The sequence below is a fragment of the Lactuca serriola genome, chromosome 9 (assembly GCF_051521515.1).
Source record: "Lactuca serriola cultivar US96UC23 chromosome 9, Lser_US96UC23_V15, whole genome shotgun sequence".
NCBI classification, from domain to species: domain Eukaryota; kingdom Viridiplantae; phylum Streptophyta; class Magnoliopsida; order Asterales; family Asteraceae; genus Lactuca; species Lactuca serriola.
In genome coordinates, this window is record NC_136416.1 from 89898755 (window position 1) to 89914934 (window position 16180).

The window sequence follows — 16180 nt, forward strand, 5'->3', positions numbered from 1 at the left end:
ATCGCCTCCTTTGACGCTTCACTCGCTGCAATGTACTCTGATTCGCACTTTGAATCAGCTACGGTATAGTGACGCCAGCTTCCAGAACGACAGGGACAATTCCGGGCCTGCCATGGCTTCCTTATAGCTATTAGGTTCATCAAGGTTTATTAGTGTACTATCACTAATATACGTGTCCCCTTCGGTAGTAATATGAAAACCATATAACTGGGGTTGAACTCTAACTCTTTCGGAACGTCTAAGAGGTAATGATACGTCAATCGGTTCAACCGGAGTTTCCTCCTCGGGTTGAGTGCCAATGGTAGAGGTTCCTTCATCTATCGACTCTTGAATCTCTTCAAGATCGATTTGCCTCCCACTGTCTCCTTGGCTTATAAGTTCTCGCTCTCGTAAAACCCCTCTCCTCGCAACGAAGACAACATTGTCACTCGATCTATAGAAGAGATATCCAAAGGATTTCTGCGGGTACCCGATGAAAATACATCGCTCACTACGAGGTTCGAGCTTGTCGTGAGTCTCTCGTCTTACGAAAACCTCACAGCCCCAAACCTTGATATGTGCCAACGAGGGAGCTTTCCCTGTCCACATCTCGTGAGGTGTTTTGGCAACCATCTTTATAGGGACTCGGTTAACGATATGGGCGGCAGTCTCTAAGGCATACCCCCAGAATGGGATAGGTAGTGAAGCACGACTCATCATTGAACGAACCATGTCTAACAGGGTTCGATTACGCCTTTCTGCCACACCAATCAACTGCGGTGTCCTAGGTGGCATCAATCGCGAAACTATTCTGCATTCCTTGAGATAGTTGTGGAATTCAGGACTTAGGTACTCTCCTCCTCAATCGGATCTATAACGACAAAAAATTCCAACCAATTTAAACTTTTCAAAAACAACCCGATTTCATAAAATTATTGCAAAAAGGTTTTCAATACAATTATTTCAGAATATTCCCAGAATCACATCACAAAACACAATCATGAGGAGCGGTACAATCACGCCTTTGCCTTGCCACGGTCTCCTGAAGAACCTGAAAAACATTAAACCACAACTGTAAGCCCGAAAGCTTAGTGAGATATCCCCAAAATACCAACCACCTATACCATACACGCATAACATGCCATATCATAACAGAACATAGAACAACCATGCACTTCGGGTCTACTGTGTGATTGGTCCGCCGCACCGGCCTTCAGTCCACCTGGTCCACCCTCCGAGTCTAACCACATACATCGAGTCTACAGTGTGATTGGTCCGCCTGCACCGGGCCTTCAATCCACCTGGTCCACTCCCTGAGTCTACAATATGACTGGTCCGCCCGAACTGGGCCTTTAGTCGGCCTGGTCCACTCTGGTCCGCCCTCTTGGGGCTTACAACCTATCTGGACCGCTCGCTGGGCCTTCGGGATAACCGGTACGCCCTGGGTATGTTGGCCTACAGCACAAAGCAGGTCCCGCCTCAACCCAACCTCAGTCCAACAACCATGTGCACATAAACATTCAATCATATAACATATCACATCCAATCAAACTGATATAATAGATCACATAGCATAACATCATCCTAACCAGGATACCGACCTAACCGGTCACTAGCATAGCATCAACCTACATACCAGGAATTCGACGCTAACCAGGTCTCTAACATATACCATCCTAACTACCAGGATGCAACATAGCAAAGCAATAACATAACAACGATACCCGGATCACAATCCGATAAAGGGCCGACCTTGGTGCCGTAGACCCTGTTGATATAGTGAGGATAACTCACCTCGCAACTGCCGACTGAACAGATAAACCCAAGCTGCTTCGACCACTGATACGATCTCCAACATTGGCCAACACCAAAACTCTGAACTCAAAACAAAAGCCAACAATTACAAAAATGCTCCTGTAAATCAACTGGTCAACCCTTGGTCAAAGTCAACCTCCTGACTGACTCTACTCGCCGAGTCCACCCGATGACTCTCCGAGTCCCCATGCACAGAACTTCCCCAATCCACGACTCAACTCACCGAGTCACCCCGAGACTCGCCGAGTCCAACAACTCTAAGTCCTATCACACTCTACTCACCTAGTCATCCCTTGACTCACCGATTCACAGCTTAATCAGAAGGAAGGTTAGGACCTCACGACCAGACTCGTCGAGTCCAAGGCTATCTTCAACCAACTCGCCGAGTTGTTCTTCCAACTCGCCGAGTTCCAGCCTATCTTCAAGCAACTCGCCGAGTACCTCTAGATCTGAATCCATACAGAGGCTTTCCAAGCCATGCAGTTGATCCAAAACGTAGATCTACCCTTCTACAACCCTCCCATCACATAAAGTGGCAAACTTTACATGAATCCAAAGAGATCTAGGCATTTTACACTCTAGGGCTAGGGTTTGGGACAAGATGGCTTCACCAAACACTCAAGAACAGGGACTTTTATGCACTTTAGACCTTCTCCATTCCAGATCTGAGGTAGCAACCTTAGATCTAACCTTCAAACTCGAAATACCACAAACCAATCTTTCCACACACTTCAAAATGATGATTCTAGATGAATAACAGCCCAAGAAACGAAGTAATACCTCAAAAGGAAGCCCCAACAGAAGAGAAATCTGAATCTTAGCAAAGCCCCTTGCTCCAAGCCTCCTAACTCTCCAAGATCTCCTCCAAAATCTCTTCTCCAAGGTTCAAATGCACTCAAATCCCTCACAAACGCGTCTTAGGGTTTTCTGGACTTCAAGAGAGGGTAAAGAGGCTGGGGAGAGGGTATAATGTCCTTTATATAGAGCTCATCCTTTGAAATTAGGGTTTTCTCCACTCAGCGCCTACTCGTCGAGTCCATCCTGCGACTCGCCGAGTTGGCCACTTAACACGCGACCAGAGTCGCGACCCTACTTGTCGAGTCCACTCGTGGACTCGCTGAGTTTCCCTTTCCCATTTACACTTTTAGCCCTTTGACTCTACTCCTGATATTCCAGGATGTTACAATTCTCCCCTACTTAAATTAGGCTTCGTCCTCGAAGCCTGCGGCAACACAACTCCAGAACTACTCTCGCACTACACCACCTGGCATTAACCAGACGAGGTTCCTCAAAGCATAACCACCGAAACCCAAAAACCCAATTTTCCTTCCCGCGGTGTTCTGACCACCGCTTCAAGCCAGCCACTGGCCTCGCCCTCTGACAACCACACTTAACAACTTATCAATTGAGTATCATTCCTTGATACTTCACCCGCTCCTACTCACAACAATCACTTGACTCAACGAGCTAGAAATAACCATGAACCGCCGGAATTCCTGGTCTGAGCCCAACTTAATCCATTCCATGCTAACAGGATGACACATCCTTCAGACTCAGAGCAACTCCCATGAGTTTCTTTACCGCAATCTCATACCCATGCTGAACTGGCTCTAGCATCTTCGGGTTGGGAAAACCCGATACACTGACAACACCTCCAAACATCCCCAAGATGAATTTCCACCACATACATAAATCCTTGATCGAAATCAAACTGGAAATCCAAGATACCATTCTTGCATTCCTTCCGAGCCTTTTGGCTCTACACCCGTGGAAATTTCTTCCGTGACCTCAACAAACATCCAACCCAAGTGCGATTCCATACTGCAGTCGCAGACACACTGCTCATCAACCATGATTGGAACACCCCAATCATAACTCCGCACTACTGCTTTCCCTTCCATGAACTTACACTCCCTCTCGGAGCTACATTCCTTTCCCTTTCCTTACCAAGGGAATCCACTTGGCTGCCTTGACACTACCACAAGTGTCACGACGCTCACCCAATACTACACCAATCTCTTATAGAATAATCGCTATCCCATGCACCACACATGCTCTGGATTCACTCGCAAAGACTCTCAAGTCCATGCTCTACCTTCCACTCACCATGATCAATACCCGGGGTCAGACCTTCTGACGCTAACACGTCGCGACATACTCAATCCATATCCTCATACTGATCTCTCAACACAAGCAGAGTCTTCAGCATGACTGGACCGCCTTTCCAGGCCTTCAGCCCATCTGGACCACTCTCGGAACCTTCAGCAGGTCTGGACCGCCCTCCAGCGCCTTCAGCCTGTCTGGACCGTTCCCCGAGCCTTCGGCCTGACTGGTACGCCCACCGGCCTTCAGTCTATCCGGACCGCTCAACCAGCATCCAACATCCCGAATTATCCCTCCGGGAAAAACTCACCCATGCATATTGTTCTAGCCCTCTAGGGGTTCCGAACTCTATCTCCACCCTACATACTCAATCCTGACCCGATCCCAGGCCTTCCACAAACAATCACCATTGGTCTGAATCCCGCCCCGCATACCTGTCACTTACTCATACCAGCCTATACTCTTGGCTGACAGAACCACTGTTGAATCCCAAGCAGCTAACAACCTCTCATGACCATCGATCTTCCGGAGAATTTCCAATTCTCTCCCACTTAGAGCACTGATTATCAACCACCGATCGCCATCACCGACCTCCCTTATCAACCCTACACAACATAATCCCTTACACGCGATCTGGTTCCCACTAGAACGAGCAACCTTCACAAAATCACATATCAACATAAATCATCTCGGCTCGAAAGAAGCCCGACCTTCCGCAACCACTCCTCAGACTGTAGATGATACCCGACATTCGGACTAAAAGCCAAATTCCCACTAATAACCCTCATGAACGATAACCAAAGAAATTCCAAACACCAGACCCTTAACCATACCATAACCCGCAAGGAACAACTAATACAATACCAGAAATCACACAACAAGACTAGCAGATATACAATACTCCACAATAATCATAAGATAACAAGACATCAAGAAAGAAACATACCCACAACTGCATCCGGCACTGCCCAGACCTCCTCTGTTGTAAGCTGAAAAGCACGACCCTGAGCCCTTGGGGGCTCCGCTCCACCCTGGCCTCCACCCGTGATCCTCAATGTGGCCGGTGCTGGAGCCTGCACCGATCCTGCAGCAACCTGTGGACAGTTGACCCTCAAGTGTCCAACCTGATGACAGTGATAACAAATCCTCAAATCCCGACCCGGGGTTGCCTGCCGACAATCCCTTGCATAGTGCCCCTCCTTTCCACATTTGCGGCATGCACCACCGGACCTACAAACCCCAGAGTGACCCTTCCCACACTTCCCACAAGTGTGGCTGCTCTGATCTCCAAATCTAGAATCAACGGTCTTGGACCGTTTCGGTGCCGGCTGCGACTGCAACGGAGCTTGCCTCTGCTCTCGCAACTGTAACTCAATCTCCAACTCACGCCGCCTGGCGGCCTCCTGCAACTCTAACAAGGTCTCACACCTCTGCATAGACACAAACTGCCTGATATCCCTCTTGAGCATACTCAGATATCGGGTCATCTGAGCCTGCTCCGAAGCAAACTCAGGGCAAAACATCGCCCTCTCAGTGAACATCCTGGTGATCTCCGTCACCGACTCCCAATCTTGCTTCAGCTCCAGGAACTCCTGAGCCAACCTCTCTCTCTCTCTCTCAACCCGCAGAACATAACGAGTACTGAACATCTCCCGGAACTGATCCCATGAAACTGCAGCTCTCTGCGCATCCGAATACAACCCCGTGGTCAATCTCCACCAATCCTTCACCCCGAGCCTTAACAGGTTCAGAGCACACCTCACCCTCTGATCAGCAGGGCACGAATACATGAAGAAACACCCCTCCATATCCGACAACCATCTCATAGCAACAATTGGGTCCTGAACCCCGTCGAAGGTGGAAGGCTTCGTATTATCGAAGTCCCGATACTGAAACCCCCGACCAGCTCCTCCCCCTGCCGCAGCTACAGCCATTGTAGCCGCGGCGGCACTCGTCTCTGTGAGGTCCGCATAGCGCCCATCAAAATACTCAACCATGGCGATCTTGATTGACCCAAACAGTTCTGGCAACTCGGCCCAGAACAACGCAACAACCTCATCATGCATGATCTCATGAATCCTAGCATCCAACCCGCACGTGCTCATCTGACCAATATCCTCGGGCGGTACTGACCTGCCCTGAACTCCCTCTCCTGCTCCTGATCCTGACCCGGATCCACTCCTAGCATGCCTCGGAATCTCCATACTGAAAAACACCACAAGATCTCAGATACTTCCCGCTATCCCGGGAACCTACTCCCAATCCAACACTAGGGGTCATGGTTTCCTTGATATGCGTATGGGTCCTGTGCTTTCAGTAGTACGGGCCCATACTACCTTCCACACCTACCCATATTTGTATTAAGTACTACCACAACACCCTAGCGAAAAACATGCATAACAAGCACTCAACCCTCACTCCTAGAGGAACACTGGAAATCTTCCACTAAGGAAACCCTAGGCTAACAGGCATCATAAATCAGGCAACATTATCATGAAATCCTGAAGATCCCTAGCCTAGTACTAGCATGTTGTTCTATCAAAGCTCATAACAAATATCATGTATGGTATTTTGGGGTTACTTACTAGCTCCGGCTGTACCTCCGCGTCCTCCTTTACTCATTTTGAAAACCATTTTAAACTCTCCTTTGAAAACCCTCCTCGATTTGAGACTGGATTCACACGAATGTTCCTCCAATTCACTCAAACCAAGGCTCTGATACCAACTTGTAAGGACCATAAAATTCCAACCAATTTAAACTTTTCAAAAACAACCCGATTTCATAAAATTATTGCAAAAAGGTTTTCAATACAATTATTTTAGAATATTCCCATAATCACATCACAAAACACAATCATGAGGAGCGGTACGATCACGACTTTGCCTTGCCACGGTCTCCTGAAGAACCTGAAAAACATTAAACACAACTGTAAGCCCGCAAGCTTAGTGAGATATCCCCAAAATACCAACCACGTATACCATACACGCATAACATGCCACATCATAACAGAACACAGAACAACCATGCACTTTAGGTCTACTGTGTGACTGGTCCGCCGCACCGGCCTTCAGTCCACCTGGTCCACCCTCCGAGTCTAACCACATACATCGAGTCTACAGTGTGATTGGTCCGCCTGCACCGGGCCTTCAATCCACCTGGTCCACTCTCTGAGTCTACAGTATGACTGGTCCGCCCGCATTGGGCCTTCAGTCGGCCTGGTCCACTCTCCGAGCCTCGGCACGTCTGGTCCACCTTCTTGGGGCCTACAGCCTATCTGGACCGCTCGCTGGGCCTTCGGGATAACCGGTCTACCCTGGGTATGTTGGCCTACAGCACAAAGCAGGTCCCGCCTCAACCCAACCCCAGTCCAACAACCATGTGCACATAAACATTCAATCATATAACATATCACATCCAATCAAACTGATATAACATATCACATAGCATAACATCATCCTAACTAGGATACCGACCTAACCGGTCACTAGCATAGCATCAACCTACATACTAGGAATTCGACCCTAACCAGGTCTCTAACATATACCATCCTAACTACCAGGATGCAACATAGCAAAACAATAACATAACAACGATACCCGGATCACAATCCGATAAAGGGCCGGCCTTGGTGCCGTAGACCCTGTTGATATAGTGAGGATAACTCACCTCGCAACTGCCGACTGAACAGATAAACCCAAGCTGCTCCCACCACTGATACGATCTCCAACACTTGCTAACACCAAAACTCTAAACTCAAAACAAAAGCCAACAATTACCAAAATGCTCTTGTAAATCAACTGGTCAACCCTTGGTCAAAGTCAACCTCCTGACTGACTCTACTCGTCGAGTACCCATGCACAGAACTTCCCCAATCCATGACTCAACTCGCCGAGTCACCCCGAGACTCGCCGAGTCCAACAACTCTAAGTCCTTTCACACTCGACTCACCGAGTCATCCCTTGACTCACCGATTCACAACTCAACCAGAAGGAAGGTTAGGACCTCACGACCAGACTCGCCGAGTCCAAGGCTATCTTCAACCAACTCGCCGAGTTGTTCTTCCAACTCGCCGAGTTCCAGCCTATCTTCAAGCAACTCGCCGAGTATACCCATATCTACTATAATCATCGGTGAAAGTCACATAGAAGCGGCTCCCATCCTTTGTGGTAGATCTAAAGGGCCCACACACGTCGGTGGGTATGAGATCCAATAAACCCTCACCCCTCTCACAAGTGCCAGTGAAGGGTGACTTGGTCATCTTTCCAAGTAAACAAGATTCGCACGTGTCATCTTCCCTAAGGTCGAATGACTCCAATACTCCATCCTTTTGGAGTTTGGCTATGCACTTCTTGTTGACATGTCCAAGACGACAATGCCACAAGGATGCTCTATCCATACTATTGGAAGAATCCATACACAACACATCATTTCCTAGATTATCTACAACCATAACAGTTTCATAAATTCCATTACAAGGCATTGCTTCAAAATATAAAACACCATTTAGATAAGCATAAATCGAACCATTCTCATTATTAAACGAATATCTAAATCCTTGAAAAGAAATGATGTTTCTTGCCATATCTGGTGAGTAGCAACAATTATTTAAATCTAAATTCAATCCATTACTAAGCACTAAAGAATACACTCCAATCTTCATAACAGGCGACGATCTTCTGTTCCCCATGATTAGATTTATTCTTTCAAGCTCCACATCCCTATTTCTTCCTAGTTCCTGCAAATCAGAACAAATGTGGTAACCACACCCTGTGTCAAGAACCCAAGAAATAGCATGGGATGAATCATTAGATTTAATTGTGTATATACCTGCAAAAGATGGCTTGATCTTTCCATCCTTGATGGCTTGCAGATATTCCGGGCAGCTTCTCTTCCAATGCCCTATTTTGTGGCAATGATGGCACTCTACCTCCTTTGGGTTAGGGTTGGGCTTAGCAGGATCAACCTTGGTCCCACTAGAAAAGGAACCATCTTGGGACTTTCCCTTGCGGTGGTTCTTCGAAGAAGCCTTCCTCTTCTTGCCCCTTCCCTGCCCAATAGCCAAACCAGGAGCAACAGACGGATTGGGAGTTGGTGCAACAGACTTGTCCTTTAGGTTGCTCTCAGCAGTCCTTAGGAGACCTTGGAGTTTGCTTAGGGTGACATCTTCCTTGTTCATGTGGTAGGTCATCCTAACTTGATTGTAGCATGAGGGCAAGGAGTGAAGAACAATGTCGATAGCCAAATCTTCCCCAAAGTTGACATTCAACTTGTGAAGACGATCGACATACCTTTGCATCTTCTGCAAGTCCACGGTTAGAGACTCTCCACTTCCCATTTTAGCAGTGATCATATTCGTTATGATCTTGTAGCGTTCTTGCCTCGCGCTTTGGTGATATCTCTCCATCAAGTCTAGATGCATCTCATAAGGATACATGTCCTCATAGGACTTTTGGAATTCGGAGTTCATTGTGGCTATCATGATGCAATGGACTTTCGTTGCATCACACTCATGTGTCTCAAACACAACCATTTCTTCAGGAGTGGCAGTTTCTGGATTGATCTTTTCGAGCTTCTCATCGAGAACATACTCCTTGTCCTCGTAACGAGCGATCGTGCGAATGTATCTTATCCATTCGCTAAAGTTCGATCCATCAAAAGTCACTTTTTGACAAAGGCTCATTAGCGTGACTAAGCTAGCAGCAGCGTTGTTTGCGTTAGACATCTACAAATAGAAATGAACAAAGTTGATTAGAGTTAAGTCCCTAATTAACACCCAAAATGGAAATTTAGGGTAGGACCCAACAACATTATTTACACATTAGAAAAGGGATACCGTAAACCAACATGCAAATAATTTGGAGGTAAGTGAATGAAGATTCACTAATTCTTCACCACGAAAAACATAATCTTTAAGTTTTAAATGTATTGAGAATTCCTAGATTTTGAGATTCATTGAACTTTTCAATGGCATGTTTAAATCTCGATATGCCCCTCTAGTTTGTGACTGGGATATCGAGGATCACAAAGCGGGTGTGAATAACCATGCAAATCTACATGGTGCCTTCATTGTTACAATCACCTATTTGATGTGCCAGTAAACCACACACGCTCAACCGAACTATGACAAACAATGAATCACCCTTTGCCACCTTTGTTTAGAACCAATTAGTGTGTCGGTTAACCACACACGCTCCACTAACATCTAAACAAGGGTGCAAAGTGTAATTTCATGGGATTGCATCAATTCACTTTTCCTAAAGTAACTAAGACTAGGAATTTTATAAAATAGTTTAGTTACTTTAAATAGATTCATTATACTTATTAATGAGAAGAGGTTTGCCCTATCCTACCCGTTCGGCTAACGACCCTCCACCAGTCAAGCAAGCGGTGGGTGTGCGTGTACACCCATTAAGCGCCATTTTATAGGCGGCAACCTTATACCCACCTTATAGACTGGCTTCGTGAATGAGGCCTACTAACGGTAAGCCTAGCATCTTTAATAATACATATAAATATATTAAACTTGTAATATTATATTAGTATAGGTTGAATTTTAAACTTGTAAAATTCTAGGGTTTGAAATTTAAATTATTCAAATTAGACTTTTAATTACAAAACTTAAATTTCAAAACTTGAGGACAAGTTTTAAACTTTTCAAAACATAAGGATCAAGTAGCAAATAATATAAATCAACTAATTAGATTATCTCAATTTGATCTTATTAAATATTACTTGCAAGACAATCCACCAATTCAATTCAAATAATCAATTGTTATCATATAAGGAAATTATTATTCAACTAATTGGTAATTATCTTTTGTTTGGTCAAGAATATACTCATATATATGTTTAAAATCGGATTTTAATGACCCAAAGCAGTTAAGGCAAGTTTCCTCAAGTAAAACAACAAGAAATCCCGAAACTCCCTCTTTCTGACGCTCAAACTCGCCGAGTTCCCACTATGGACTCGCCGAGTTGGAGCTACTCGTCGAGTCCACAGTGGAACTCACCGAGTTCATCAGGCAGAATCACAAAAATCGAATTTTTCAAGCAACAAGCAATCAACCAATGCATCAATTCAATAGAAATCAATCAAAGCTCTAATACCACTGATGGGTTTGAGCCATAAGAACTTTCCTATGTGCACATGCAAACCCTAATTGCTTGGATCTAGGTTTCTCTAATTGAACATGCATTGAATCCAAGACTTACAATACTAGATCTAATGTAAACAATTGAATCTAATCATATGAAATTGGATCTAGAACAATACCTTGGATTACTTGCTTAATACTTCTTCTTCTTGGAGCTTAGAGTCACAATTGTCACTCCTCTAATGGCTTACAAACACCAACTAGCAAGAAGATGATCTTGAGAGAGAAGGAGGAGGGTGAGAAATCGGCCCTAGGGTTTCTTACCTTGCATGAGTGGCGATTTCCCTCACCTTAGGGGTCTATTTATACTATGAGCTACTAGGGTTTCACATTTAACCCTAATTGAATAACTTAGGCCCTAAGCAATCCAAGATCCTCCTAGATATTAGGCTTGGACAATTTTAAGGTTCCCAAACCCTAAATTTCGTCCACCCTCATATCCATAAGGACACATAGCCCAAAACACAACTATCACACATTTGACAGTTTATGCCCCTTTATTCAATTAACCTCTTTAAGTCACCAAATTAATTCTTAATTAATATATGACTTATATTAATCAAATAACATTATTAATGCTTTAATATATTATTCTCATAATATATTAACAATAATATTTCTTCTCTCTTAACAAATCATCCTGTCAAGTTGCTATGGTGAAGGCAACCCAAAAGGACCATGCACAACCGGGTCAAGTACTTACCAAATATGGTTACAGCCTTAGACACTAATCCAACAGTATTTTGGGGAACTCACTAAGCATTTATGCTTACAGTTTTTGTGTTGTGTGTTTCAGGTACTAGCAAGGACCGCGGGAAGGCGTCGGCATGATCTGTACATACTGAGAGGATTTATGTATTTGAGATCTTTTGAGATTCTGGGATTTGTTGTTATGATGACATTGGATACAGTTTTTTTGATGTTGTTTTGATGATTGAAAATATGTTTCAAAAATGAAAAATTGTTTTGAAAATTTACGTTGTTACATTAGAGGGGCCAACAACTTCTTATACTTCACTTCATAATCTGCATTTGCGTCCACCTTCTTGGACTTGTACTCCCTGGTGAAGCGATCAATGCCTCCAGAGTTGGAACACTTTGGTCCTTCCTTCTTCTCAACAATTGTCTTCTTACCAGCGACATAGCCTTTAGACGCCGATGAGTCAAACTTTGGTGGAAACCTTCTAGATCCAGATGGTTTCTTGTCACTTTGGCTAATGTAACGTTTTACTATCAAAATTTCACCTTCGGATTCATCATAAAATTTGTTGTCACTATTAGGGAGTGACTTCTTTGAGTAGAGGGCCACATATCTGTTCATGTGAGTGTCTCACATAATTTCCTTGCGCGAGAGCTTCGTTTCTTCTTAATTACGAAGATTGCCAAATAATGAAAATAGATCCATGGTTGCAATCTTCTCATTGTTCTTTAGAACATCAACATGATGTTCCTAGCTATCGCTCAGTGAGTCTAGAAACTTAAGAACCAAGGAGTTTCTAGTTTTGTTTATGTTGAGACGACACATATTATTCACCAAGCAATTAAAGCGATTGAAAGCTTGAGTAAGAGATTCATTTTTCAACTGGAAAAAGTGCTTTATCATTGGTTTGGATTGTGTTGTTGACAACCTTAACTTCATCAGTTCCTTCATACACTACAGTCAATGTATCCATCATCTCTTTGGTAGATTTGCAATTTTAAACAAAATGATAGATGTCATAGAGAAGAGCGTTTCCTATGGCAACACGAGCTTTGACGTCAAGAGCAACCAGACGCGCGTTGTCTTGATTGAACTCATGAGCAGGTTTTTCGACTTCATCACCTTCCTTAATGTTATCCTTCATGAGCTGATGCATAGGAACATAGGGATCGTATTTGATGATATCCATCATGGAATAGTTCATGGTTTCAAGGATCATCATGGATTTTGACTTCCACATGGTGAAGTTTTTCTCATCAAACTGTGGGATTTTATGACCAGAAGTGTTTTTAGAGTAACTAGATGGAGAAGAAGAAGACATTGTTAATCGATATCAATGACTTATTGTAATACCAGTTGTGCGATCCTTAATCAAGATCGATTAACAGAAAAGACAAAGAACAAAGGGTTTATCACAAATGTTTTTCACTAAGAATGTTCTCACCAAGAGAAAAAGTACAAAGCTAGGATTCGTGAATTGGTAAATTACATGAGCTCTAAATACATGATTTTATAGTAATAACTAGTCGGTGAAAATCCCTACAAATTAGGGATTTAACCTAATCTATGTAAATGCAGAGTATATCCAATATCCCGAAGATATCAGATATGCTAACTAACCATATACGTATACATCTACAAAACATCATCACACTGACACTGGCTATGTCGGTTAAGTCTTCACGTTGGCATTGATGAGACGTTTGCACTGATGGAAGTCAGTGTGACCTGGTTTTACCTCATCAGATTCTAAGGTTTGACCTTACAATAATGATGTGGAGTAGTTTTTTTTTAACGACAAATATAATATCCTCATAAACTACTCTTTGAATCCACATATGCCCATGACGAGACTTGAACCCTTAACATCAAAAAAGAGGGCAACACCTGATAGCATTGGGTCAGAAACCCTTTAGTGATGTGGGGTAGTTAGTATGCCAAATTGGTAAAGTGTGGGCGTCGTGATGAGGTGAGTTAACACTTGTGTGATGGATATACCTATGGCCTAAGAATTTCTCCCCATATAAAAGAGAGGCATGTGTAATTTTTTCAAAGTTTAGGGTCGTCTTTGAAATATTGACATATTATTTTAAAGGATCTAAATTTGCACGAAATAATCAACTACTACCCTCTTATATTTATATAACCAGTCACATCATGGCACACTTTTGTTGGCGAAGCCGTCACATTTGAGTCTCACCCTTCCTCAACTTGTTTCGTAAAATGGAGCGATAGTCGTCGTCTTCTTCTTCCTCCTCTCTCTCACAACACGATTATCTACCCATTTCTTCGTCATTCTTAGATTAAACAAATTCAATTTCTAGTTGACCCGTTTCGATTCACGCAGTCTCAGCATTTCAAAGAAAAATTCTAGGGTTTCGATTCTTAAACAAACTTTTGATAATGGACCCGGTAGCCCTCGATAGGATAATCGAACGGTTAATTGAAGTTCGATCGACTAAACCAGGGAAGTTGGTGCAGCTCTCAGAGGCTGAAATCAAGCAGCTTTGTGTTGCCTCTCGTGAAATCTTTATGAAACAACCTAATCTTCTTGAACTCGAAGCCCCTATCAAGATTTGTGGTATTTTCTGAATCCATTTCTTTAATGCTCAAGCGTTTAATCATTCGACCGATCTTTGTTGTTTCCGTTTCTTAATTTTGTTTTTGATGATTTGACTTTGCTTTACGCGTTATCTGATCGAGTGTTCGATTGAGGGTTTTCCGCTAAATGGGGATTTTATTTCTAACCCATTATTAACCCCCTTTTGTTTCTGATTTCAGGCGACATTCATGGACAATACAGCGACCTATTGCGACTCTTCGAATACGGAGGCTTTCCTCCCCAATCCAATTACCTTTTTCTCGGCGATTATGTCGATCGAGGCAAACAAAGTCTGGAAACAATATGTCTCTTGCTTGCTTACAAAATCCGGTACCCTGAAAACTTCTTTCTTCTCCGAGGAAACCATGAATGCGCTTCAATAAACCGGATTTATGGGTTTTACGATGAATGTAAGCGCCGATTCAATGTGAAGCTATGGAAAGCTTTCACAGAATGCTTCAACTGTCTCCCTGTCGCTGCACTTGTCGATGATAAGATCTTGTGTATGCATGGTGGACTCTCCCCTGATCTTTCCGATTTGGATCAAATCAGAAACTTACAGCGACCAACTGCCATTCCCGACACTGGATTGCTTTGTGATTTATTGTGGTCGGATCCTAGTAAAGATGTGAAAGGATGGGGGATGAATGATCGTGGGGTTTCTTACACTTTTGGTCCCGATAGGGTGTCAGAGTTTTTGACAAAACATGATCTTGATCTTGTTTGTCGTGCTCATCAGGTTTTTTTGTAGCTCATTTCTTTTGACTTTTAGTTTTAGGTTAAACTCAAGAAACATCAATTTATAAACATTTATTTGTATAATTTGTTGAGTAAAAGTGTTATGGTGTATTAGGTTGTGGAAGATGGGTATGAATTTTTTGCTGAGAGGCAACTTGTTACAATATTTTCGGCTCCAAATTATTGTGGGGAGTTTGATAATGCGGGTGCAATGATGAGTGTGGATGAGAATTTGATGTGTTCATTTCAAATCCTTAAGCCAGCTGAAAAGAAAAACAAGTTCTTGATGTCTACAAAGATGTAAAATTGTCTTCAACTGCCTAGTGTATTTCCCAAGGTTAGCTCAAATCTTATATCTTTTATATTGTTAATTTATTTGTTACAATGATATATGTCATTAGGTCTTTGTCTATGGTGATTAATATAGGTGTATTGTAATGATTCTTGATATTGTTTGTAGTGGTTATAGTATTAATGTCTTTTTGATAGTAATGACATTGACTTAACTACTTTCTTAATGAAAGAATAATTTCATTTTCATTCTATTGTTAGTGTAAATAAAGTTGTGGAAATGATATATTTTTTTGGCAGATAATGTTGGTTTTGGAGAAGAAGAAGAAGAAAAAAAAGTGGGTGTGGCTCTTAGTTTTATGAAGATTCAATCAACTGTTGCATTTGTGTTGAAACTTGAAAGAAATGATGAAGAATGAGGGAGAAGAGGAGAAAATTTGTGTTTTAAAAGCTACTACTTACTTACTCTATTGAATGTGTCTGTCTATATTTAGCTTTAGTAGACATTGTGAATGCTTCTCAATCATTTTGGAAAATTGCCATTAAAACAAACTTGTAGCTGTTTCATTAACTAATCCAGAGAGGGCAATTTGGGTATTCTTGGTTTATTATGTCATCTTGATTTTGTTCAATCTTTTGGGTACACCAAGGATCTTAACATGTTATGAATGAAACCATATGGTGGAAAACATTTTACAAATAAATTGTTAAATATGAAATAATAGTTTTGAAACTAAATTGAAAAGCTAATACAAATATTCTTACCCAATTCACAATAAAATTTAAGATAAATACCA

At 42.8% G+C, this 16180-nt stretch overlaps 1 protein-coding gene across 1 annotated transcript; it reads left to right on the forward strand.

Moving 5' to 3' along the window:
• The first annotated feature begins 13910 nt into the window (after positions 1-13910).
• LOC145074137 (serine/threonine-protein phosphatase PP1 isozyme 3) lies at positions 13911-15980 on the forward strand. Its single transcript, XM_079020554.1, has 4 exons — positions 13911-14333; positions 14534-15093; positions 15208-15429; positions 15684-15980. Exons 1-3 carry the CDS (start codon positions 14156-14158, stop codon positions 15394-15396), a joined length of 927 nt encoding a protein of 308 aa, XP_078876680.1. The 5' UTR covers positions 13911-14155; the 3' UTR covers positions 15397-15429; positions 15684-15980.
• The last annotated feature ends 200 nt before the right edge of the window (positions 15981-16180 follow it).